This window comes from Zalophus californianus, chromosome 10 (assembly GCF_009762305.2).
Source record: "Zalophus californianus isolate mZalCal1 chromosome 10, mZalCal1.pri.v2, whole genome shotgun sequence".
In the NCBI taxonomy this organism is placed as follows: domain Eukaryota; kingdom Metazoa; phylum Chordata; class Mammalia; order Carnivora; family Otariidae; genus Zalophus; species Zalophus californianus.
In genome coordinates this window covers 27,576,359-27,601,740 of record NC_045604.1, presented here as the reverse complement: position 1 = coordinate 27,601,740, position 25,382 = coordinate 27,576,359, and the positions used below count along the sequence as shown (strand labels likewise).

The 25,382-nt window shown below is 42.3% G+C and overlaps 2 protein-coding genes across 6 annotated transcripts; one reads left to right on the top strand and one right to left on the bottom strand.

Annotated features, from left to right (window-relative positions):
- Positions 1-10,975: 10,975 nt before the first annotated feature.
- Positions 10,976-15,243, bottom strand: LOC113933195 (alpha-1,6-mannosyl-glycoprotein 4-beta-N-acetylglucosaminyltransferase-like). Of its 5 annotated transcripts, XM_027613067.1 has the most exons (6): positions 15,111-15,243; positions 14,863-14,945; positions 14,466-14,527; positions 14,100-14,229; positions 12,975-13,131; positions 10,976-12,188 (listed from the first exon to the last, which is right to left on the bottom strand). In XM_027613067.1, exons 4-6 carry the CDS (start codon positions 14,205-14,207, stop codon positions 11,047-11,049), a joined length of 1,407 nt encoding a protein of 468 aa, XP_027468868.1. In that variant the 5' UTR covers positions 14,208-14,229; positions 14,466-14,527; positions 14,863-14,945; positions 15,111-15,243; the 3' UTR covers positions 10,976-11,046. The 5 variants fall into 5 exon arrangements, with proteins under 5 accessions (XP_027468868.1, XP_027468867.1, XP_027468869.1 ...); XM_027613066.1 differs by lacking the exon at positions 14,466-14,527; XM_027613068.1 differs by lacking the exons at positions 14,466-14,527; positions 15,111-15,243 and having other exon boundaries at positions 12,975-13,128; positions 14,863-14,998.
- A 1,753-nt stretch (positions 15,244-16,996) lies between these two features.
- LOC113933400 (U1 small nuclear ribonucleoprotein C-like) lies at positions 16,997-17,619 on the top strand. Its single transcript, XM_035722567.1, has one exon. The coding sequence runs from the start codon at positions 17,013-17,015 to the stop codon at positions 17,490-17,492; it is 480 nt and encodes a 159-aa protein (XP_035578460.1). The 5' UTR covers positions 16,997-17,012; the 3' UTR covers positions 17,493-17,619.
- Positions 17,620-25,382: the final 7,763 nt, after the last annotated feature.

The following is a 25,382-nucleotide window of genomic DNA, read 5'->3' as shown; positions in this document are numbered from 1 at the left end:
TGTGCATCTGCATAGAGAATTCAAGAGAATCAATGAGCTCACTATTATTAATAACAAGAAAATTCAAGATGATTTCTGAATACAAGATTAAACTAAAATATTGAAAAGTCTAGGGACGCCTGGGTGGCTCAGTAGGTTAATCATTGGACTCTTGATTTTGGCTCAGGTCATGATCTCATAGGTCATGAGCTTGAGCCCCGCATGGGGCTCCGTGCTCAGCGGCGAGTCTGCTTGTCTCCTTCTCCCTCTGCCCCGCCCCCTGCTCATGCTGTCTCTCTCAAATACATAAACAAATCTTTCAAAAGTCCATTATATTATAATTGACAACTATAAAGTATAAATATTACAGTAATAATTTGATATATTAATATCAAAAGAAAATATAAGCTATGTAGGAATAAATATAATGAAGGAGGTGCAAGGCCCTCGTGAGAAAATTACCAAATTCCCTTAAAAGACGTAAAAAGTTATTTCCTATTTCAGTGGAAGGCAGCTCCATCTTTCTAGTGATTTGGTCAAAAACTTTGTGGAGTTATTCTTACTGTTTTCTCAAACCCTACAACCAATCATTCAGGAGATTCTCTTGGATCGATTTTCAAAATATATTAAAAAATCTGACCACTTCTCACCACCTCCACTGCCACCACTCTGGTCTAAACCACCTTCTCTCACTTGGATGCCTGTGGAAGCATCCCAATTAACCCTGTTTCCATCCTTGCTTCTCTATAATCGCTAAACAGCAGCCAGCATAATCCTTTCCTAACTTCAGGCAGATCACGTCACTCCTTTACTCAAACCTCAGTGGTGATCTCTCTGCCTCACACTTATTTATTCTGCTCATTGCCTCTCCCACTTCAGTATATGCCACCATCAGGGTAACCATCTTGGTCTGCTTACTGATGCATCCTGAGTGCCTACAACAGTGCAAATAATAAAAGAGATAACCACTAGCTCCAAGGAAAAATTATACATGGAAGAAAATATAATCACAGATTGCTACTGTGAAATGAAACAATCAAGCAATCCCTAAGCACAGTGTAGCGGCTAGGTTGTCTTGCCACACTTCCACAAATGCAGTTGCTAAGGAACAAAGAAACTGTTATTACCCATGACACAGCAGGTAGCCTGGACTTCATGATGCAGTAATTCCCTTTGCTCCCCTCCCCAAGTTCTTCCTGGGAAGAACTGCGGGTCTGTGTCGCAGCTGAGAAATGCTGCGACTGTGGAAACTCTCAGTCTTATAAGGGGACTGCTAGCAAACCCAACCTTCGCCCCTCAGGGAGTCATTATCTTTATTATCCTGGTTTAGGATACATCTTCTCTGAGGAGGGAAAGGAGACCTTATTATTCTGCAGTGTCTCTGGAATACTATGTCTCTAAATCTCTCCAGAGAGAGTTACTGTCTTTTAAAACAAACCTGCCCTCTGCTGTGGCAGACAACGCTAGTTCTAGCTTCTAAGGCTGTTTGCTGTATCAACATCTTTGAAAAGAGAGCCCAAGATATATAGAAATGCCTTGGAGGACTGCCTGCCAATGACTTGTTCAGCAGTGAATACTTCACATAAGCATCAGAATGTGATTCCTGGAGAAAGCTATATTGGAAGAGTGGAAGGATAGGTGTCTATTTGTGGAGTAGCATAAAAGGGCTAACAGCTTAACTGTCATGGCACCGAATTGTATATAAAGCTAATCAAACAATGGTAATGTATTATTTGGAAACATGGATGCAAATAAACACTGGAAGAAACAGTTAAAAGGGCTGAAAGTAGTTATGAAAGTAGTACTTGCTTTCCTCGCTCACCTTTGCTGGTTCCCCTTCATCTACCCTCTTAATATTGAAATGATCCAGGGCTCAGTCCTTGAAAACCTCATGGTTTTATATGCTGACAAATTTCAAAATTTGCAACCAGGAGGTCATCAGAAATCTTGACAAGGCAGTTTTGGTTGAGTGGTAGGGGCAAAACCCTGAGTGGAGAGGGTTTGAGAAGTTCATAGATTTTTAAAGTATGGATACACTCCCTTTGAGGATTCAGATCATCCTTCTATTACAAACCCCAAGTAAAACCTCATATTTGACAAAACACCACAATTCAGTTGCTTTTTTTTTAATCACCTGGTAATTCTGATTTTCTTTAAATTTTTTATTGTTATGTTAATCACCACACATTACACCATTTGTTTGTGATGTAGTGTTCCACGATTCATTGTTTTCCTATAACACCCAGTGCTCCACGCAGAACGTGCCCTCTTTAATACCCATCACCAGGCTAACCCATCCCCCCACCCCCCTCCCCTCTAGAACCCTCAGTTTGTTTCTCAGAGTCCATCGTCTCTCATGGTTCGTCTCCCCCTCTGATTTCCCCCGCTTCATTCTTCCCCTCTTGCTATCTTCTTCTTTTTTTTCTTAACATATATTGCATTATTTAAAACACCACAATTCAAATGTAAAGAATAATGAAGTTAAAAGAAATCCTAGAAATTCCTTAAAACGTCACACTCATAAATTCTCTTCTTTATAGACATTTTTCTAGATATATTTTATGCATGCTATGACTTACTTGCTGAGCTAGTGGTTTTGCCTTTTGTGGCTAAAGTAATTTTTTGATCTGTCTGCTATGTGATAAGTCCATTTCCTCCTTGCATAATTTTGACACTTTGTGCTTTTGAAAAGTTGTTTAAAAGCAGTGTCATCCTGGGGCGCCTGGGTGGCACCGTTGGTTAAGAGTCTAACTCTTGGTTTCAGCTCAGGTCGTGATCTCAGGGTTGTGGTCTTGAGTGAGATGGAGCCCTGCGTTGGGCTTCACGCTCAGCGAGGAGTCTGCTTCAGATTCTCTCTCCCTCTCCTTCTGTCCCTCCCTCTTGTTCTCTCTCTCTTTCTAAAATAAAAAAATAGGTCTTTTTAAAAAATAAATCAAAGTGGTGTCGCCTTGTCAGGTACGCTGCTGCTGATTGATTGGAAGGCTGGTTTCTCAGCACGGGCACTGTCGACATTTTGGGTGGGATCATTCTTTGCTGTCAGGGCTGTTTGATCTGTTGCAGTTTGTTTAGCAGCACCCCTGGCCTCTTTGTACTAGATGCCAGGAGTATCCCCCAGTTGTGACAACCAGAAATATCTCCAGACATTGCCAAAGGTCCCCTGGTCGGGGAGGGGGGCAAAAATCACTCCTGGTTGAGAACCACTGTTAAAGAGAGGGTCAGGGAAGCATGGAACGCAGGGAGGCTGGGAAGGAGGTGCTTCTACAGTGAGAGTAGAATGGAACTGAAGAAGCAAAACCGAACACTTGTTTGTTACCTCATTTTATCTTTGCCTTCGTTCTGGTCTTTGTCACTCTCTGTTATTTAAAACAGTCCCCAGTCCTCCAGGAATGCTATGTCTGTGTTTCTGTATCTGCTCCGCTTATGGTATATCTTTCTTGGGAAGGCAGAGGTTGGAGGTAAGAAGCCAATATTCATAGAGAATTAATGCCTTCCATGGGCGCAGAAAGAGCTCTGGAAATGACTGAGATCATTTCTTTCTCCCCGCCCCCCAAGTTGTTTCTGTACCCTTTGTTTTCCTGCCCACTACCTCCTCATTGTGAGTGGTACTGTGTCTAGATCAGTCTTTGCTAAGGACAACTGTATGAAACAAGTCCGAGTTCTTCATGCCCCTTTGAACAGGGTAGTTCATCAAAGATTAAAGGCAGAAATGGTATTTTGGGGAGTGAGTACAGTATAGGATGGCTGTTTGCCAATACAATGTTACTTGCAAAAACAGTTGATGAGCTGTATTTGGTTCAAGGGCCTCAGTTTACCCACTCTTGCTCTACATCCTTTCCAACACATGGTACCGTCAGTCTTTTACATTTTAGCCATTTAAAGTTTTACTTGCCGTTCCCTGAGGAGAAATGACATGATTTCCTCTTGAAACACTTCCTCTTTTGTGAAGTTCCCTGTTGAAGTTTTTTGCCCATTGGTTTGTCTGTCTTTTTCTTAGTGATTTGCAGCAATTTTTATCGATTTCTGGATAGACATCCTTTGTCTGTTACATGTATTGCAATACTCTTCTTCCCACTCGGTAGCTTGCCTTTCACTCTCTTCAAGTTCCTCGGTGTGGCATATTTGCTCCTATACTGAATATTGCCTTCCCTATACATTCATTGTTTTTTGTTTCTACTGTTTTACTAAATTCTTATGATGGATGCTAAACTTGTTGATTTTTAGTACTGCTTATTTTCTAATTTACTAGTCTTACTTATTTTCATTTAAGGTGATAAATTTCTTTCAAGAACAGCATTAACTGCATGACCTAAGTTTTCATATTAGTAATTCCATTATGACTCAGTTCTAAATATTTTCTAATTTCTATGTGATTTTTCTTTAGCTTTTGAGTTATTTAGAAATATATGTGTTGGGGCGCCTGGGTGGCTCAGTTGGTTAAGCAACTGCCTTCAGCTCCGGTCATGGTCCCAGGGTCCTGGGATCGAGCCCCGCTTCGGGCTCCCTGCTCGGCGGGAAGCCTGCTTCTCCCTCTCCCACTCCCCCCGCTTGTGTTCCCTCTCTCTCTGTCTCTCTCTGTCAATTAAATAAATAAAATCTTTAAAAAAAAAAAAGGATTTAAAAAAAAGAAATATACCTAAAATGTGCATTTAAAAATATTTCTGTCATTAATTTAGAAACCAGAGAGATTAGATCCTAATTGTGTTGTTGTCAGTGAACTCTGTGTCACTTCGATTCTTTGAAATTTGTTGAGATGCTACATGGTCAATTTTCATAAATGTTCCATGTTCATAAATGTTCCTTTTAAAAAGTATAAAGGATGCAATATTCTATATATGCCCATTGAATCAAGCTTGTTGATTATATTGAAACCTTGTTAATTAAAATTTTTAAATCTATCAGTTGCTAAGATAGGAGTTAAAATCTCCCACAATGATGGTGAATTTATCCATTTCTCCTTGGGGATTTTGTCAATAATAACTGTCTCTCCGAAGTAAAGTCTTTAGTTATTTACATTGTTCTACCTCCCTGGTGAGCTGCATCCCTTTTTAAAAAATCTCTACACCATTTATATTCCAATTTTGTCAGTTCTGTTCTGTTTTTTTAAATGCTTAAAGTATATATATATATATTTTAAATTTAAGTTCAATTAATTAACATATAACATTTTATTTGTTTCAGAGGTACAGGTCTGTGATTCGTCATTCTCATATAATACCCAGTGCTCATTACAACACATATCCTCCCCAGTGTACATCAACCCAGTGACCCCATCCCCCACCCCCCTCCCTTCCAGCAACCCTCAGTTTGTTTCCTATGATTAAGAGTCTCTTATGGTTTGTCTCCCTCTCTGGTTTCATCTTGTTTCATTTTTCCCTCTCTTCTCCTATGATCCTCTGCCTTGTTTCTTAAATTCCACAAATCAGCAAGATATATAATTGTCTTTCTCTGACTGACTTATTTTGCTTAACATAATACCCTCTAGTTCCAGCTACATTGTTGCAAATGGCAAGATTACATTTTCTGATGGTTGTGTAATATTCCATTGTATATATATACCACATCTTCTTTACCCATTCATCTGTCGATGGACATCTGGTAAGCTGCATTTTTTTTTAAGATTTTATTTATTTTTCAACAGAGAGAGAGATAGCGAGGGCAGGAACACAAGCAGGGGGAGTGGGAGAGGGAGAAGCAGGCTTCCCGCGGAGCAGGGAGCCCGATGCGGGGCTCGATCCCAGGACCCTGAGATCATGACTTGAGCCAAAGGCAGACGCTTAACAACTGAGCCACCCAGGTGCCCATGGTAAGCTGCATTTTTTATCAAGCTATCCCTGAGATATGTCTTGATCTTCTTTTCCTCTGGTAATGCCTTTTTTTTTTTTTTTGCCTTAAAGTCTTGTTCAATGTAATTTAATTTTTGATTGTATTAGCCAGTGATATATTTTTCCATGCCGTCATTTCCAACTTTTATGTGTTATTTAGTTTCAGTCCTTATAAATAGAAAAAGTTGTATTTTTTTCCAACCAAGTAAGAAAATCTTTTTTAGGGCGCCTGGGTGGCTCAGATGGATAAGTGGCTGCCTTCGGCTCAGGTCATGATCCCAGGCTCCTGGGATCGAGTCCCGCATCAGGCTCCCTGCTCAGCGGGAAGCCTGCTTCTCCCTCTCCCTCTGCCATTCCCTCTGCTTGTGCTCTTCTGTCTATCTCTCTGTCAAATAAATAAATAAAATCTTAAAAAAAAAGAAAATCTTTTTTAGCTAATGTGTTTAGTTCATTTTCATTTATCAGATAATATTTATATTTATGAATTTATTTATACTATTATCAGGTACCTTCTGTTTCTCTTTCTTCTCCCTCTATTCTTGCCTTCTGTGAGAATTGGATGAGTTTTTCTTTTTTTTTTTCATTACATTTCCTTTTCTCTCTGGTTTTGGCATGGAATACTATTTCAGCCTTTAGAGTTATTCCAAAAATTTAACATGAATGTTTTTACTTAATATTTAAAGTTAGTATATTTGCTCTTCCATTGAACTAGAACCTTAGAATACTATAATTCTAATTAACACTCCCCTCTCTACAAATGTGTGTGCACATGCATACAATAGCGATATAAGATAAAATTCATTCTCTAACTTCTCTTTATTTTGAACCCAGATTGGAATTATGATTGTCATTTACAGTCCTCTAAATCTCTTAAATCTTCTCTCATATTTTCCCCATCTTTTTATCCTGTGCTGCATTATGGATAATATCTTTAATTCTATCTTTTAGTTCACTAATTTTCTATTTTATTGAGTTTAATCGGATTTTCAACTTATCCATTGGGTTTTAAATTTCAATTCTTACTTTTTCCTATCTTCAGAAGTTTTATATTTCAGAAGTACCTGGCTGGTTCAGTCAGTAGAGCATGTGACTCTTGATCTCTGGGTTGTGAGTTTGGGTCCCAGTAGAGTGTAGAGATTACTTAAATAAATAAAACTTTTTTTAAAAAGTTCTCTATTTCAAATATTCTCAGCCCTTTTTCTAGTTATTTATTCTTTATTCACATTTTCAATCTTAACTTCCATTTTTTAAAAAGATTTTATTTATTTATTTGAGAGAGAGAGAATGAGAGATAGAGAGCACGAGAGGGAAGAGGGTCAGAGGGCGAAGCAGACTCCCTGCTGAGCAAGGAGCCCGATGCGGGACTCGATCCCAGGACTCCAGGATCATGACCTGAGCCGAAGGCGGTCGCTTAACCAACTGAGCCACCCAGGCGCCCTTAACTTCCATTTTTAAAAATATATTAAAAATTATTTTTTTCTGGGTCTGATATTTTCAATATTTGAAGTCTTTTCAGCTCTGATTCCGTTTTTTTTTTTTTTTCCTGGTTCTCATTATGGTGCCATATTTCCTTTTATATTTTGTGAATTTTTACTGTGAGCTTAAGTTTTGTAGAACTTTGTGAGGATTCTCTAGGTCTTAAGTTCTTCCAAAAGATTTAAATTTGCCTTTTCCCAGAATCTTGGGAGGCACTACCAACTTGAACTGTGACTAATTTAAAATATAATCTTGGCTTGAGATTTTTGGGAGCACTTGGTAATGTTAATTTGGATCACAGCAAATCCATAATGGACAACTTGTGTTTAGGAATATCAGGGAAAAAATTTTTCCCGTCTAATAGTGCAGACTGAGACAGGTAATTTTATTTCTGTTCCCTTCTGCGGTGTTGTCTCTTTCCAGCTCTCTATGATGAGCATGTAGCCACTTGGTATTGCAGATTTACACGGTGGTCTCCCATTTTCCATGAACTCTTAGGTATCTCTGACCTTTTCTTTAGTCTCATGCACCCCACACAGCTATCAAAATGGAGCTCATAGGAAACAGACTGAAGGTTGTTGGAGGGGAGAGGGGTGAAGGGATGGGGCAACTGAGTGATGGACATTATGGAGAGCACCGGATGTAATGAGCCCTGGGTGTTACATAAGACTGATGAATCACTGAACTCTACCTCTGAAACTAATAGTACACTGTATGTTAATTAATTGAATTTAAATAAAAAATAAATTTAAAAAATAGAGCTCAGTGTTACTGGTATTTGGTTAATTCCCTCAGGGCAAAAGCCAGCTTAAGTCCTCATTTACCTATCTGGATTCTTATTTTTGTTTAACTTTTTGGTCTCTGAGTATTTCTTAGATTCTTTTCATTTCTTTGATACATTTAAAAACAGTTTTTAAGTAGTTTGTGTAGTTTATTTAGTTGTTTTAATCAGGGGAGTTTTTATAGTGTTCATAGACAAATTGCCAGTAATAGATTCTTCTGTAGTTTTTGTAATTATGCTGAGTAAAATACATGGAATTTTTTTGCATGAATGAATAATTTTGTATATATTATATTGAAGCTGCGGTTTTTTCATTTAATGGTGTGTCTTGAAGATCTTTTCAAGTTATACATAAAAGTTTTTTTATGTAAATAGCAATTTAGGTAATTTGAACCTTCTTATGTAAGACAACTAGAAAAGCCGAACAAAGTATAAATAGCATCTGACTGAAAGCAATAGCAAAGTACAAGATAAAGAAGAATTATTAGGTCAATGCGAAAAAAGGTTCTGCCAGCTGACTAAACCTCTATTGGAAATTTTTACTGGAAATCTCACCCAAAGATTTTGCTTTCATTTTATTGGTCAACCAAATTGCAAGGAACATGGGAATTTTGTTCTCTTTTAGGTGTGTACATGGTTTCCCATGATGTTATTGTTTCTAATGAAATGGGAGAATAGGGGCGTCTGGGTGACTTGGTTAAGTGTCTGGCTCTTGGTTTCGGCTCAGGTCATGATCTCAGGATTGTGGGATTGAGCCCCATGTCAGACTCCACGCTCAGTGGGGAGTCTGCTTGGGATTCTTTCTCTCTCTGCCTCTCTGCCTCTCCCCTCACTCGTGTTTTCTCTCCCTCAAATGAATAAATAAAATCTTAAAAAAAAGAAATGGGAGAATAAATATTCTAGTGAGAGGCAATTGGTTAGACTCAAATATTTTTTTCCTTTTAAATTCAGGAAAAATTTCGGGGCACCTGGGTGGCTCAGTCGGTTAAGCGTCCACCTTAGGCTCAGGTCATGATCCCAGGGTCCTGGGATCAAGCTTCGCATTGGGCTCCCTGCTCAGCAGGGAGCCTGCTTCTCCCTCTTCTCCCTGCTCCTGCTCTCTCTCACTGTCTCTGTCCCTCTCAAATAAATAAATAAAATCTTTAAGAAAGAGAAATTCATGAAAAATTTCAAAAACCAAAACTCCAATTTGTGTTTTTATTGGAGTTCATCAATTTTATTTATCTATTTAGAGAGAATTGATACCTATGTCACCCAATTTTTCTGTCACACAATTTACTGATTTTTGTTGTTAAGTTGCTTTTGGTGTCATCCATGTTTGGTTCATCTTATTTTTCATACTGTCTTTAATAGCACTTAACCTTAAGTATGTAATAGTTGATGAATAGATACATGAAGGAATATATAATCCTAACTCCTTATTTTTCAATGGAAATGGAAAGATATCTGTTGTAAATAACATTGTCCCTTCCCTCAAGAGGGTTATAACTGCTGTTATACTATTGTTAACTCTTTAGAGGCAGATAGGGTATTTTAATGCTGTGATGAAAGTATTTTCTTCTCAGAAAAATGCACATATGAATTCCTACCAAATTTTGCATACCATTCTAGGGGATTCATAGGTATTTTGTTTTACTCAGATATTTTATTTTTTTTTAAGATTTTTTAATTTATTTTTTAACAGAGAGAAAGACAAAGCGAGAGAAGGAAGACAAGCAGGGGGAGTGGGAGAAGGAGAAGCAGGCTTCCCTCTGAGCAGGGAGCCCGATGCGGGTCTCGATCCCAGGACCCTGGGATCATGACCTGAGCTGAAGGCAGACTCCTAACGACTGCGCCACCCAGGCGCCCAACTCAGATATTTTAAATGTCCGTCCCTGGATCCCAACTAAGCAAACTTTGCTTCAGCAAGGTCTCAACCTTGGCACACTGGAGCTTTTGGTATTGCTATGGCCTGGATATGTCCCCCCAAATTCATATGTTGAAATCCTAACCCCCAAGGTGATAATAATAGGAGGTGGAGCTTGTGGGAGGTGATTAGTCCGTGAGGGTGGAACCTTTATGAATGGGATCAGTGCCCTTATAAAAGAAGACTGAGAGCTCCCTTATTCACCTCTGCCATATAAAAATACAGCAAAGATGCAGCCAGTCATCTGTGAACCAGGAAGCAGGCACTAACCAGACAATAAATCTTCGAGCACTGGGGCGCCTGGGTGGCTCAGTCGTTAAGCGTCTGCCTTTGGCTCGGGTCATGATCCAGGGTCCTGGGATCGAGCCCCGCATTGGGCTCCCTGCTCCGCGGGAAGCCTGCTTCTCCCTCTCCCACTCCCCCTGCTTGTGTTCCCTCTCTCACTGTGTCTCTCTCTGTCAAATAAATAAAATCTTAAAAAAAAAAAAAATCTGTGAGCACCTTGGACTTCCCAGCCTCCAAAACTGTGAGAAATAAATTCTTGTTTATAAGCCACCCAATCTATGGAATTCTGTTACAGCAGCCCAGACAGATCAGGACAAGTGTATAGATCTGATCTAAAGTCAGTTCCACCATGATCATAGTTCCACCACTATAAAGACTGCTGTAACTCTATATAGGGCAATAACTCCTTCATGGAAAGATCTTGGGATGTTATACTTGTTTGTTGATAAGAACCCAGGCAATTCATGGTGACTCCTTCCCTCTTTCTGGCCCTTGGAATCCAGAGGACATTGTCTTGTCTCTCCTCATCAGACTGTATTATCTATCCTGAGTAACCTAGAAAAATCAGAATTAGGATGAGCACACATCTCAGCTTCTCTGGGACAGTCTTGCTTTCCACCTGTTCTAGTGTCATTTTTAATAGTGCTTCCTTTCATTCTCAAAGTGTCCCAGTTTGGATAATAAATTACACAGTCACCCTACTCAGAATGAGCAGGCTTTGATCGATTTTAGCTTTATTTCTGGTCAGCCACGTGGATTCCATTCTCAAGCTCCACCCTTCCAGTATTCCCATTGTGCTAACTCTCCTCTTCCTCATTCTGAGTCCAGACTCTGATCTGCCTGATCAGGAGCCAAGACTTTTGAGATGCTAGCACAATCAATCGTATACAACTCAACTCCTCCACAGAATCTTCTTCATAAAATACCCTCTGGTCCAAATGTCCTTCCACCAGTGGACCTAGTAGGGTGTAGCGGGCACAGCCTCTGGAATCCTCTAAGGGATCATAGCCAAGTTCTACTTGTCCCTGCTGTAGCCAGTACAGCCCTTGTTTGTCAGAACCTGTCAACACCTCTATCCGGATGACTTTCTGTGGCTTCTCCAAAATCACTGTCAGGTAGTTGCCTTCTATAGGATCGAGGACAGAGTAGCACTCCTTGTTCAGAATATAAGCATACTGTGGAATAATATTCAGTTCTGCCATCATGTCAGTGAGGACATCGGCCACAGGGTTGTCTGGTTCATCAAAGACCTCTTCCTTCTCCACAGGAAAGCAAGTGTCCTCAAACACAGAATAATTGCCCATGTGGTAGAAGACCGAGGGACTGAAACGAATTGGAACATTTTGGGCCAAGAGTAGACGGAATTCAGAGAGAAACAAATGAATGGGAATGTTCTCATGGAAAAGGAGAAAGAAAGAGGTCAGGCGGGAGAGGTCACTGTTGTGGAAAACTTTCCCAGAGAGGCTTAGGCTGGAGAACTCTAGGATCACCCAAGGTAGTTCTTTCCAGGCTGATAATACCCAATAGATGGTAGAAATAAATTTGGGGGTGCAGTGCACATAATCTTCTATCATCAGAAAGTATTCAGAAAGGTTGAGAGCAAAGTTCATGAGGAGGACATAATTGACTTTCTGCCTGGAATAATGTGCTTCACAGGGTGAGGCGTGACTAACGTTATTCAGATCTCCTGGGAGAGGGGAGTCACTGAGACCACCATGGATCACGAGCAGCTTCTGGGCCTCGATGTGTGGTTTGAAGAGGCTTGAAATATTGGCAACCGTTTGGCTGAGCCATTCGGGATCAGGATCGGACAGGTGGACCAACACTACGATACAATTCAGCTCAGGTTCTGAAGAAGCTTGGAAAAGGGACTGCAAGGTGTCCAAGAGGTAGCTCCCATGAAGGTGCTGCTCTGAGGAAATCCCCACTGTCAGCAGCTCTAGGGGTGGAGGGAGATAAGGGAGCCTTTACCACTTGCAGATGGGGAAGAATTCCTAGGTCTCTCCTCTCAGGTCTTCCCCTTAATGCCATACCTGTGATAAATTCACATTTCCTTTCCTTGGAAGAGTGTGGTCCAGAAATGAGGTTAATCTCCGGTTAGAAGTTGTGAAGTGGTTTTATTTTATCACACCCTTAAACGGCTATTGGCAGAAACTTTATGAGGAACAAGTCTCCCTCTGATGGGGGAGGCTGCCATGTACTAAAGGTAAATTGCTTGGCTTGGCCAGTTAACCAGGCCTTGACCTCAGGGTTATCTCAGCTACTGTGGATCAATCAGACCTGGATTAGAGGATCTCCAGGGACCTACACAAAGCCAAGGCTTCTGGTAGTCTAGTGTACAGCTAGTCAACATCCAGCCACCCTTTTCTTCCTTTACCCAGTGCTTTTTACCACAGCTCTCCTCTCCTCTCCTCCTCTCCCATTCTGTCTTTCCCCCCCACCCCCCGGGGTGCTGGACATGAATGAGCTTCACTATGGGATGGCTCCTTAACAGGTCACTATGGACTTCTCAACTTGTTAGTCATTCACGGGGGTGGCCAGTGGGAAGAAACTACTCTCAGGATTAAAACGTGCACCAAATTTCATAGCATGGCCCTCCCTCAGAGCATCCTGCTTTCCTCCCCAGATGACAGCTCATGTTCCCTTTTTACCCATCCTCCTTTTTCTTGTTGGAATACCTTGTCTGACCTCCTCCCAGTCTGACCACTCCCTCCCCTATACTCACTCTTTTCCTGGGGAGGGGATCCAGCCAGGAATTTGTAGCTGGCCCGTTGGAGTAAAGGGGAGGGTTTCTGCATGTCCTTGAAGGTCGCCAGATGGTTCTGTTCAGAGCTGATTTGCTTCTCACTGAGCTGCCACAGTGTTTTCTTCTTTTCCTCCTGCTGAGGATATGATGAACATCAGCCTGGAGAAAGTAAGGGGCAGATCCCCCCTTTAAGACGGGCGGGGCATGCCCCAGATCTAGTCACCAGAGAGCCCAAGTGTCAGGACTTAGTTGACTGCTGTCCCCACCTCATCATGAGAACACACAGGACTTTCCAGAAGGGGTGGTGGGCCCTGGAATCAGGTAGAAAGTAGGAATACCTGTAGGAAGTTCCTAGGCTTCTGTAGAGTAGAACTTGCTGGCCCCACCATGTCTCACATCTAATTTCTCTTACCATTATCAGGCTGGCCAAGGTCATCTAACTCAGCTTCGACTGTGCTGGATTCTGTGGCAGGTACTGAAGACCAGTGCCTGGTCCTGTCCTTATGGAAGACACCTACAGTGCCTCAATTCTAAAGACCTTTCTTTTACTCCACTCGGACTATATGCATGTTTCTCGACCACTTCCCCACGTCCACCTATGCTTTGCTGTAGCTGGTCTGAGGCATTAAGGAAAAATATAGACTCCTAAAACCCGAGCATGCCCTGCATTGGATTTGGTTTTCTTTACTTGCAGATGTTGTGCACGTGGGAGAAGTTATTTTAGGGCTCTGTGTCTCAATCCCTTTGTATGAGAAATGGGATGACTAACCTCTCTCATGCCAGGCTCTGTTGAGGGAAGTGGCCAGCACTTAGGCAGTCCTCATCACATGCAGATCCTGCCAGTCAGCATGGTTTTCTAGAAGTGTCTGTGCATTACTCTCTCCACACTTAAACTGCCCTCTCTTCCTCCTTGCCTTTATTCAAATATTATACATCTTTCAAGGCTGGTTCAATATTAACCTTTTCTCTGACACTCTCCTGATTCTTCAAGTGCCCTCTTCTTAGAACTTCTGCGGTGATAACTAGAGTGTTCGCATGACTGGAAAAAAATCCCCCCCTACCGAAGTATTGGCAAACAGTCCAATCTCTGTCTCTGGTACTTACCAATGATAAGTTATATGTAAGATGCTCCTCATTATTCTTTTGGAGGAAGAAGTTCAGGAAGATTAAGGACACAGCAACTATGATATATCTCCATAGGCAATGATGCATGGTGCTGGAGCCTGGAGCAGCTCTGCGAAGAAATGTGAGTGGGATACAGATCCTGAGTGCCTCCAGCTCAGAAAAGCATAGCGATGGCCTCCTCTTGCCTGGAAGTCTCCCATTACCTTTCCCCTCTTCCCTCCTCCTGGACACCATTGCCAAATCATGTCAGTCGCCTTTTCCCCACCCACTTCAACCCTCCTTCCTACTTGTAGCTATCTAAGGAGAGACAAAGGCCAAAGAGTTTGATCCTTTTCCCACTTCTACCTTCTTCACCTCCTGTCTGGGTTTCCAGGTGAAATTGGAGTAGCTTCTTTTGTTTATCCACTCTTGGAGTAGAGACCCAACCAGAGAGGATGTGTTGCCAAGAAGAGGAAATCAAGTGTTAGACATTAATCATATTCTTCCCTAAACTCCAAATTCAAGTCAAAGTCCTTCCTTGGATGTTATTGACCCATAAATTGGGTCTTGTCTGTTAGTTCCCCATTTACTTTTGTGTCTGATCCTTCTTCCTAGGATTATGTTAGGCAGATTATGATGTTTTGAATCAAGTCAGAGGGACCAAGGGAAGCTCTTGCTAGTATATCTCTCCCCATCCTGAACTGGTAAGTAGGATGGAAACCTAAGAGTGACAAGAGATTTCTAATCACGTGAAAGTCGTTACCATGTTTGGAGTGCTACATCCATGGAGTCTTTTTGTCTAACAGAAGATGTGGCTTGAGAGTTTATCGGAGAGCTGGAATTTCTCTGAAATCAAGGAGAAAATAATATTTGTATGCTTGCAAGATGGGGTCCCAGAGTGGCTCCTCTGAGGTAGCAGAAACTAGTCACCCCTCCCAGGAGACCCTGCTTGACAACCATTGTCCAGCCTGAATGGGGGGCTGGTTACCACTCCAGCCTCACATCAAGCACCTGTCTCTGGATAAGGTGGAGCTAAAGTTTTAAAGCCGGCTTTCCAGTCTTTTATCTCAAACCCAGAGGTGTGGAAATTAACTGTTGGTTTGAATCTAACTAACGAAAATGGATATTGAATGTTCCCTTCCCCTATTAGAGGGTTGCCACAGATGGTTCCTGGAGGACTTATCTCTCCCCTTCTGCCCCCTCCCCACCCAGGTTCTGTGATGCTGTGCTGCTTGGGGGATATGGCAGTCACCGCAAATTGGCCCTCACATCTACAGTTCTTCCGTGGGCCTCCCACTTCCCAGAACTGCCCAACGGGCTTCTGAAGTTTCCTTTTCTTCTCTTTATCTGCTCTGTCTCATTACCAAGATCACATTTCCAGTTTTTCCTTGCTCCTCCCACCCCTCCCCTCCATGCTTGACTTGGCATTGGGCAAAACGCAGATTTGGCCTTTTACTAAGTAAAGAATAGAACCAAATGACATCGTCTCTTATCAGTTCAGCTTTTTAGATATGAAAAACTGAACCTGGGGCACCGGGGTGGCTCAGTCGGTGAAGCATCTGACTTCAGCTCAGGTCATGATCCTGGGGTCTTGTGATCGAGTCCCGCATCGGGCTCCACGCTCGGTGCAGTCTGCTTGTCCCTCTCCCTCTCCCTCTGCCCCTGTCCTGGCTTGTGCTCTGTTTCTCTCTCAAATAAATAAATAAAATCTTAAAAAAAAAAAGAAAAGAAAACAGAAACTGCATTTAGAATAAGATTTTACTTACAATAATGTTTTATTTCCTTTCAGTTTTATTGAGATATAGTTAACATACAGAACTATTTACATAGGTTTAATGTGCACAGCACAGTGCCTTTACTTACTTATATTGCAAAATGATTATGGCCATAAGGTTTAGTTAACATCCATCATCCCATATAGACACATAAACACACATACACACATCTTTGTAATGAGTACTTTTAGTATTTACTCTCTTAGCAACTTTCAAATATACCATACCACAGAGTTAGCCATAGTCATCATGGTGTACGTTATATCCTCTGTCCCTATTTATTTGATAACTGGAAGTTTGGACGTTTTGACCACCTTCCTCCACTTCCTTCTCCCCTTAACCCCCCACTTCTGGTAGCCACAAATCTGATCTCTTTTTCTGTGAATTTGTTTTTTTTAGGTTCCACATATAAAAGAGATCATATAGAATTTGCCTTTCTCTGTTTGACTTCTGTCATTTAGAATAATGCCCTCTGTGTCCATCCATGGTGTCACGGGTGCAGGATTTCCCTCTTTTTGATGGCTAAAGAGTATTACATACAATTTTCTTTACCCCTAATAGTGCTGTTTTGGGAAGTCCATGTATTTTTAAAAAACGCAGTCTTCTACCACGGCATAACTACCTTGAACTAAAACCCTGTTTCCTCCTCCTCTCCTCCGCTCTTTGAATCCTCTTCTTCCAATTTTTCCTCCCCTCTCCTTTCTCCTCTAGGAACCAAAAAACAAACAAGCAAACAAACAAAAATTATTATTTTTTAATTTTTTAAAAAGATTTTACTTATCTATTTGACAGCGAGAGAGGGAACGGAAGTAGGGGGAGTGGGAGCGGGAGAAGCAGGCTTCCCGCCGAGCAGGGAGCCCGAAGTGGGGCTCGATCCCAGGCCCCTGGGATCATGATCATGACCTGAGCCGAAGGCAGACGCTTGCTTAACCACTGAGCCACCCAGGCGCCCCAAACAAAAAATTATTATATTGAAGTTGAGACGATTAGAGAAAATCTAGGACAATTTTTGCATTAAAATTATGTATAATTTTGGTGTTCAATTTATTATTTTTTCTTTTATGGTCAGTGATTTTTTTTTTTGGTCTCTTTAAGAAATAGCACACTTGACGGAGTGACCAACGGCCTGCAGAGCAACATGCCTAAGTTTTATTGTGACTACTGCGACACGTACCTCACCCATGACTCTCCATCTGTGAGAAAGACACACTGCAGTGGTAGGAAACACGAAGAGAATGTGAAAGACTACTATCAGAAATGGATGGAAGAGCAGGCTCAGAGCCTGATCGACAAAACAACCACTGCATTTCAACAAGGAAAGATACCTCCTACTCCATTCTCTGCTCCTCCTCCTGCAGGGGCAATGATCTCACCTCCCCCCAGTCTCCCGGGTCCTCCTCGCCCTGGTATGATGCCAGCGCCCCATATGGGGGGCCCTCCCATGATGCCAATGATGGGCCCTCCTCCTCCTGGGATGATGCCAGTGGGACCTGCTCCTGGAATGAGGCCACCTATGGGAGGCCACATGCCAATGATGCCTGGGCCCCCAGTGATGAGACCTCCTGCCCGTCCCATGATGGTGTCCACTCGGCCAGGAATGACTCGACCAGACAGATAAGAAGAGATAGGAACCTCTTTATGTTCATTTTATATTACTTGTGTACTTCACCAGGAGATCATGGTGTTGTGACTCTGGGTGTTTTCTCACAGCAGGACAAGGAAGACTTGCTCCCCCTTCCTATCAAAGAGAGAATAGTTTTTGCCGGGGAGTAGTGGGACCAAAAAAAAAAAAAAAAAAAAAAGCAATTTTCATTTGTATTGTGAAATGTGAAAATAAAATTGTCAACTGTTTTAGTTAAAAAAAAAAGAAATAGCACACTCTACAAGGTTGCAGAGATAGTCTCTTACGTTTCCTTCTAGAAGCTTTGTAGTATTAATTTTCCCCCCAGCTTTATTGAGGTATATGGTAATTGACAAAAATTATATGCATTTGAGGTGTATGACTTGATGTTTTGATATATGTTTACATTGTGAAATAATCACCACAAGCAAGCTCAATAACATATGTCACCTCACATAGTTACTATTTTCTTTCTTTTCCTTTCCTTCTTTCCTTCCTTCCCCCTCCTTTCTTTTGATGAAAGCCCTTAATATCTACCCTCTTAGCAAATTTCATGTATACGATACAGTGTTGTTAACTATCCTCACATTGCTGTACATGAGATCCCCAGAGCGTATTAATCTTGCATAACTGGAACTTTGTACTCTTTGACTGAGATATCCCCATTTCCCCCTTTCCCAGCCCTGCCAGCCACCATTCTACTGTCTGCTTCCAGTAGGTATATACTGGTATCATACACTAGGTATATCATACACTATATACACTAGGTATTGTGTTTGTTTTTCTTTTGTAAACTAAGATTTAATTTTTACATGGTAAAATCACCTTTTTTTAGCACAGAGTTCTGTAAGTTTTGACATGCATATACTGTCATGTAGTTGCCACCATATTCAAGATCGAGAACACTATCATCACCTCCTGAAATGTCCTCATACTCTCTTGTAGTCAATCCTTTCCCTCACTCACAGCCTCTGGTAGCTATTCACCTGTTTTCCGTCTCCACGGTTTTGCTTTTTCCAGAATTTCATGCCAATGGAATTATGTAGTATGTAGCCTTCTGAGTCTGGCTCTTCTCAGCATGCTGCATTTGAGACTCACCCATATTTTTGTGTATATTAGTAGCTCATTCCTTTATTCTGCTGAGTGGTAGTCTACTTTATGGATGGCCCACAGCTTCTTTATTCATTCATAATTTGACGGATATTTGGGTTGTGTCCAGGTTTTGGCAATGACAAATAAAACCTAAAACCAAAAAATGTTCCCTATCAGGTTTTTGTGTAACATAAATTTTCATTTCTTTCAGATAAATACCCAGGAGAGCAATTGCTGAGTCATACAATCAGTGCATGTTTACTTTATAAGAAATTGTTAAACTATTTTCTAAAGTAGTCGGTCATTTTGAACCCTGCTCCCCCCCAGCAATATATGAGGAGAGTTCCAGTTGCTCCCAATCAATACTTGGATTGTCAGGTTATTTTTAAAACATTTTATCCCTTTGAATAGGCATATGGTAGTATCTCATTGTGTTTTCAATTTACATTTTCCTAATGGTTAATAATGTTGATCATTTTCCCCCTTAAAATAAGATTTTAAAGCTATATACTTTATTCTAAGGGCTGCTTTAATTGCATCCCATAAATTTAGAGGTTGTGTATTCATTATTATTCAGTTCAAAATAGTTTCTAATTTCATTTGCAATTTCTTTTTTGACCCATGAACTATTTAGAAATGTTGCTTAATATTCCAAATCTTTGGAGATTTTCTAGATATGTAATTGTTCTTGGTTTCTACTTTTATTCCTTTTTGGTTCAAGAGCATATTTTGTATGATTATAATCCTTGAAACCAGGGTAGTCCTCTAATACACAGCCATTGTTATGCTGTGGCAAAATATTTGGCAAAATCTTCTTGCTTGGCCTTGCTTTTGGTTTCCCACCTTACCCCTATCCTGACTTTCTGGCTTCACCTTTCAGTCTTTGATCAGATAACTCTTTGAACCTGAAGCAGATCTGGCTTCTCTGACTTGCCTTGTCAGTCCTTTCTTTGGCACCATTTTGTCATCTCCTGGCTTCCTCCATTTCTGGCTGGGCCCATTACCATCTTGCCTAGATAAGCCCTGGTCTGGGGCCTGGTCCCAATTTGCCTTCTTGGCCCAGGCACCCTGGACAGGAAATAGCCAATTTTTCTCCTAAACCTACAATGCTCAAGGGATTGTGATGGGATTAAGGAAGCGCTGGTGGCTAAATTTTGTTTCACCTAGTCAATCTGGGTGAAGATGCTCAGAGCAGAAAGGGTAGTGGCCCTCGGAGGCCAATTGCCAACGATGAGATTAGAGTAGTATATTTCCCTGCACTCACAGACGTAGCCAGCCTCGCTCTCTTTCTACTGATGTTTTTCGTACAATTCCATGAGTCTGTAGCCAACCTCTCACTCCCATGATGCAGCCCTGACCAGACTTCAAGACCTACACCTGTGCGTTTTGTGGGTATGCTGAAAAGGTGGAATTTTCCCTGATCCCCTTAACAGGGATTTGAAAAGATGGATTATCCCAGATAATCAGCCACCCAGTGAGTAGCCTAGGAAGAACGTGGCAGCATTCCTGGCTGCCCTTCATGAAACTCCACCCGAAGATAACTGAATTGCTTCACTGCTACTAGCCTTCATCATAAAAGAAGTGGTGCTCATTTTTTAAAAACGTAATTTCAAGAAAAGATTTCAGGGACAATGTTATAGGGGCTGGGCTGCTTTACTGAACCGGAGAGCCCAGCAGAACTGCCATATGCTTTGTCAGGTTTTGAACACTGCTGGCCATATGTTCTCACTGGCTTTGCCCAGCCCAGGGCAGGCATCTGGGTAGAATGGAGAACAGCAAGCAGGGTCATGCCTGGATCGCCTTGGGATGAATAACACAGCTCAGGGGTTGACCAGTTCAGGACCTGACTGGCAGCCAATGAGCTTCAGAAGGTGCTCAAAGAGGAGGCTCAGGGCCAGCTTGTAGGTCCATTATGGGCACTAGAACTCCAGCTGCTTTTATTTCTGAAGGTGGGCCTCACCAACCTACCTCCTTCTTTGCGCCTTTCTGATGCAGGCAAGGCCCAGAAATAGAATAAAGGTGCAGTAACAGATGTCCTCTTTTCCTTAGGAGTCATTTTGTCTCTGAGGAACAATTGGGTCATATCTGGTTCACTAGGCCTGTACTATACTCAGGGATGGTCCTATTTGGGGACTTTCTAGACTGACAACCTCAAATGTTCTTCAGAGGGAAAGGGAAGAATATCCAGGGGATGCTCTTAATCATGGTTTAGACATAGACTTCTTTGGACTTTCTCAGAAAAATGCATAAAACATAACCAGGCCCTCACACACTCCTCAATACCTACTTATACAAAGACCACAACTCCTCCAACCACCCATACATATACCAGGTCACACCCCCGCATCCCCACACGTATATCCACTCCCACATGGCCACACATCAACCTTCCACAGACCAACCCCACACACCTACATAATATATCCTCTTATACACACAATACACTCTTCTCACTAACACACTTACCCACTACCTACCCACCCGCCTGTATATTCCATACATACCCATAGCACCCATACAGATTCCTCCTTGCAAAAACCATGTACACATCTCACACACTCAGGTTAGCTCCAGGTTAAGAACTCATCACTGTAGGGTGTCTTTTCACAAAAGTCCCCTACTCATAGACTTCTGTATCTGACAGCCTAGACTTGGGGATCCTGAGGAATCTCTTGGAATAAATCATCCGTGCTTTGGAGCAGTGTGGGTGGGGGCCCCTCCTCTCTGCTGTCCTTACTCTCTGTGCTTATCTCTAACTAGCATTTCCCATTATATGAGGATGTGATATTCTGGTATGTACTAATCTCGCCGCTAGTCTGTAAACATCTTGAGGCCAGGGACTGTATCATCAATCTTTGAATTCCCAGTGCTTAGCATAATGCTTAGCTCATAGAGGGCACTCAATTAATTTTGAGAGAAGGGGTGACTCACTTTCAGACTGCCTGAATGAAAATAATTCACCTACTCAACAAATATATGTGGAGTTTCTATTGGTTGCCAGGTGCTGCACTAGTCTTGTAGGAGGTGAAAGGAACAGCAAGACTTTGCCCAGTGACTTTTGGAGATATAGTCGAATGTGGGAGACAGGCAGACAGAAAGTTATAATACCTGAGGGTATTTATTTGTTCAATTCTTTTTTTTAAAGATTTTATTTATTTATTTGAGAGAGAGAGAATGAGAGATAGAGAGCACGAGAGGGAAGAGGGTCAGAGGGAGAAGCAGACTCCCTGCTGAGCAGGGAGCCCGACACGGGACTCGATCCCGGGACTCCAGGACCATGACCTGAGCCGAAGGCAGTCGCTTAACCAACTGAGCCACCCAGGAGCCCTATTTGTTCAATTCTTATGACATGGAAGGGACTCAATATAATTTCTTGATTGAACCAAGTGCTATAGTAGAGTTCAGCATAATATAATGTGAAAAATAGCAGAAAGGTGTTAACTCTGTCTCTGGGTGATCAGGAAAGCCTTCCCGGAGGAGATTACATTTGAGCTAGAATTTGAGAGCTGATTGGGAATTTTCCAGGTGCATCTAAGGGAAAGGGCATGTTAGACGATCTGAATTCTGGCTGCAGGAGGTAGAAGGATATGAGTCTGAGAATTTGATCCGGATTGTGAGACTCTTATGAGTAACATAGGGCTGATGTTCAACCCAGTACTACTAACCAATTAGTAAACACCTGCCCTTGGGTGTGGTCCAGTGTCCCAGGAGGCATCTCTTTCCCTTCCCTGCTTCTCCCCAGATCTTCCATGACCTAGCAACAAGAGTTAAGAATTAGCACTTCAGGGGACTTCTAGGACCCTGTCCTAGTGCTGGGGCCAGTGCCTGTTGCTTTTTTTTTTTCCTTAAAGATTTTATTCATTTATTTGTCAGAGAGAGAGAGAGAGAGAGAGAGCACAAGCAGGGGGAGCGGCAGGCAGAGGGAGAAGCAGACTCCCCACTGAGCGGGGAGCCTGATGTGGGACTCGATCCCTGGGATCATGACCTGAGCTGAAGGCAGACACTTAACCGACTGAGCCGCCCAGGCGTCCCGACCAGTGCCTGTTTTAACTGAAGTGTTCTTGTTCCATCTAATTTTTAAAATTTTCAGTACCACCTCTGATACAATGCAAAGAAAAAGACCCAAGAGAGAGTTAGTATTTACTGAGCAACTTTTGTGGCAGACATTGGTAGTGATGGAACGGGAAGTCACTTGCTAATGTGTTCTTATTGAGTCCTCATAAATGCCATTGAATGTACATATTAGTATCCTTATATATGAGGAAGTGAGGCTAAGTCAAGAGAAGAAATATTTATTAAGAGTCTGCTATTGATAGATGCTGCCTTGCTCCTGCCTTTGGCCATGGATCTTGATATTTGCATTTCTGGACTCTAACTCTTGGGAGACTTTGCTCAGCTCTCTTAGGATATCCCAACTTAATTTTGATCACAAGTAACCAACTGTGTTTTCCGATCAGCACACAACAAAATTCTTTTAAAATGGACAGAAGGTCAATAAAAGACAGCTTGATGTAGAGATTCATACAAGATGGGTGGGGACAATACTGTAAGAGAAAAACAAAAAGAAGTAGTTACTGAAAAAAGGATGAGAGAGAGAGAGAGAGAGAGAGCAGGGATAAGGGCAGAGGAAGAGGGAGAGAGAGAATCTTAAGCAAGCTCCACACCCTGGACAGAGTCTGTTGCAGGGCTTGATCTCATGACCCTGAGATCATGACCCAAGCTGAAGTCAAGAGTCCAACACTTAACTGACTGAGCCAGCCAGGTGCCCCTGGGATGATCCCCTTTTGTATCAGAAATGCGCCCCATCTATGAGCTGAATGTCTAAAGCCCAGTGCTTCCACATCTGTGTGGTTGTACAGATTGTGTTTTGCACGAAAGGAGTGGTAGGGAACTAAAACCCACCACTATAAACCCTGGTTTGGATATTCCAACTGGGAGCCAGCCACCTTAGGAGGAGTGCCTTTTTCTAATTTATGCAAAAAAGCAGTATAGACTGGGTTGAATCCACTCAGTGCCAAGGTGGGATTACATGTGTGTGATTTACTGTGATTTATAGCCTTCAAGAATGCAATGGAAGTTTGACATCGGGGGAGGAAGGGAAGATCGGGTAGAAAGCATCCTGTACATCAGTGCAGTTTCAGGAAACCTCACACAGGCTGATGGGGAATCCCCAAGCTAAAGTTGCCCCATGGAAGAGTCCTGATCTTGTTGGAATTGGTCTGTTTTAGTAACCCTGATGTGCTCAGTCACCAGTGAGGAACAATCTGTGGGAAGTATGTTTAGTCTTTCAGTGAATTATGCTCCTCACAGCAGGAGAGTGGAGCACCACATTTTCATGGCAGCTGTAGTCAACCCCTTGCACCATACAGATCTACTTCTCCATTCAGGTTGGGGAGCAGCTCCTCCCTAGTTCCCATTGGTCTCTCTTCCCAAGGGGAAACCTCAAGAGAGAGGTATAGCACTCATTGCTGTAGTTGCAGCAGGGCCATGACTTACACTCCTCTTCATTTTCCTTTCCCACCTATTCTGAATTCCTCTCACCCTCAGCTATTATTTTGGCGGGTCTTGGTGGCTTCCCTTCCCAGGTGGTATGACGCAAACCTACATTTCTAGGAGGTCCGAGTTCCTGTCAATCACAAACCTTCTTGTACTAGGGTTGCTACAAATGTCCATTCACAGTTACAGTGGGGCGGGGGAGTACCCGCAGGTGCCCAGGTGGGTCACCTAGATTCCATAGGTATTGTTTTCTGTTCTGCGTAAAAGTAACCCTACCTCCTCTTGCTGATCAGGGACAGTTACTCTTCACACAATGGTGACTACTTGTCTTCTGGTCTCTGGACACAAAGAGTCCAAAGTGCTCTGATGGCAGCTATAACTTGTAGTTCAATAGGCCCTTGCTGTGTCCTTTGGCAAGGGTGCAACCTCTTTGGGAATCAGCACTTTCAACCCTGGAGAGTCCAGAGTTGCAGATATGGGAGGCACAAAATCCCTTGGTGGGTCATGGGGAGTGATGGTAAGTGGGGCCCACTCCTGCTTTCACCTTTAGGTTCCCAGACCCATATATTCTTTCTTCTGGGGAATCATTTAGATCCTCTGATTTCATGTATATACTGTATCCTGAAGGATGCCATCCCATACTTTCAGAATATTTCTGAGCTAGTACTTCTGCTGTACCTTTAGAAAAGCATTCCAGTGCTCTATGAGGTCAGCTTCTTCTGGATGGTGTGCCATATGATATGACCAGTGGATCCCAAGGTCAGGAGCCCGCTTCCGTACTTCCTTTGTTGTGAAATGGGTCCCCTGATTAGATGCTATGTTGTGTGCAATTCCATGGCTGATGATCAGGCATTTCATAAGCTCCTAGACAGTGGTCCTGTCTGAGACTCTGTGGGCAGGAAACGACAATCCATGCCCAAAGTAGATCCCTATTCCTATAATGATAAACTGCTGGCTCTTCCAAGATGGAGCTTGCCACCAAATATCTGGCTGGTCTTCTCAAGGAATAGGACCATAATGGGGACTTACATTGGTCTCTCTTGTTGACAGGTTAGGTATTCAATGGTAGCAATAGCTAGGTCAGTCTTGGTAACTGGGAGTGTATGCTCTTGAGCCCATATGTAGTCTTCATATCTGCCACCATGGCCACTCTATTCATGTGGCCATTGTGCCACTTCCATGTTGCCTAATGTTACCTGGCTGAATCATTTGTCTACTTGGTTGTTCAGAGTCTCTTCCATGGGGATGCTTTCTGGTGGTTATTAACATGTGATACAAACATTTTCACACTTTGTGCCC

Coding starts and splice junctions, on each gene's coding strand:
- LOC113933400 (XM_035722567.1), top strand. CDS start 17,013: ATGCCTAAGTTTTATTGTGACTACTGCGACACGTACCTCACCCATGAC.
- LOC113933195 (XM_027613067.1), bottom strand. CDS start 14,207: ATGCATCATTGCCTATGGAGATATATCATAGTTGCTGTGTCCTTAATC. Junction 13,132..14,099: donor TTACATATAACTTATCATTG/GTAAGTACCAGA, acceptor TCATATCCTCAG/CAGGAGGAAAAGAAGAAAAC. Junction 12,189..12,974: donor ATCCCCTCCCCAGGAAAAGA/GTGAGTATAGGG, acceptor CTCCACCCCTAG/AGCTGCTGACAGTGGGGATT.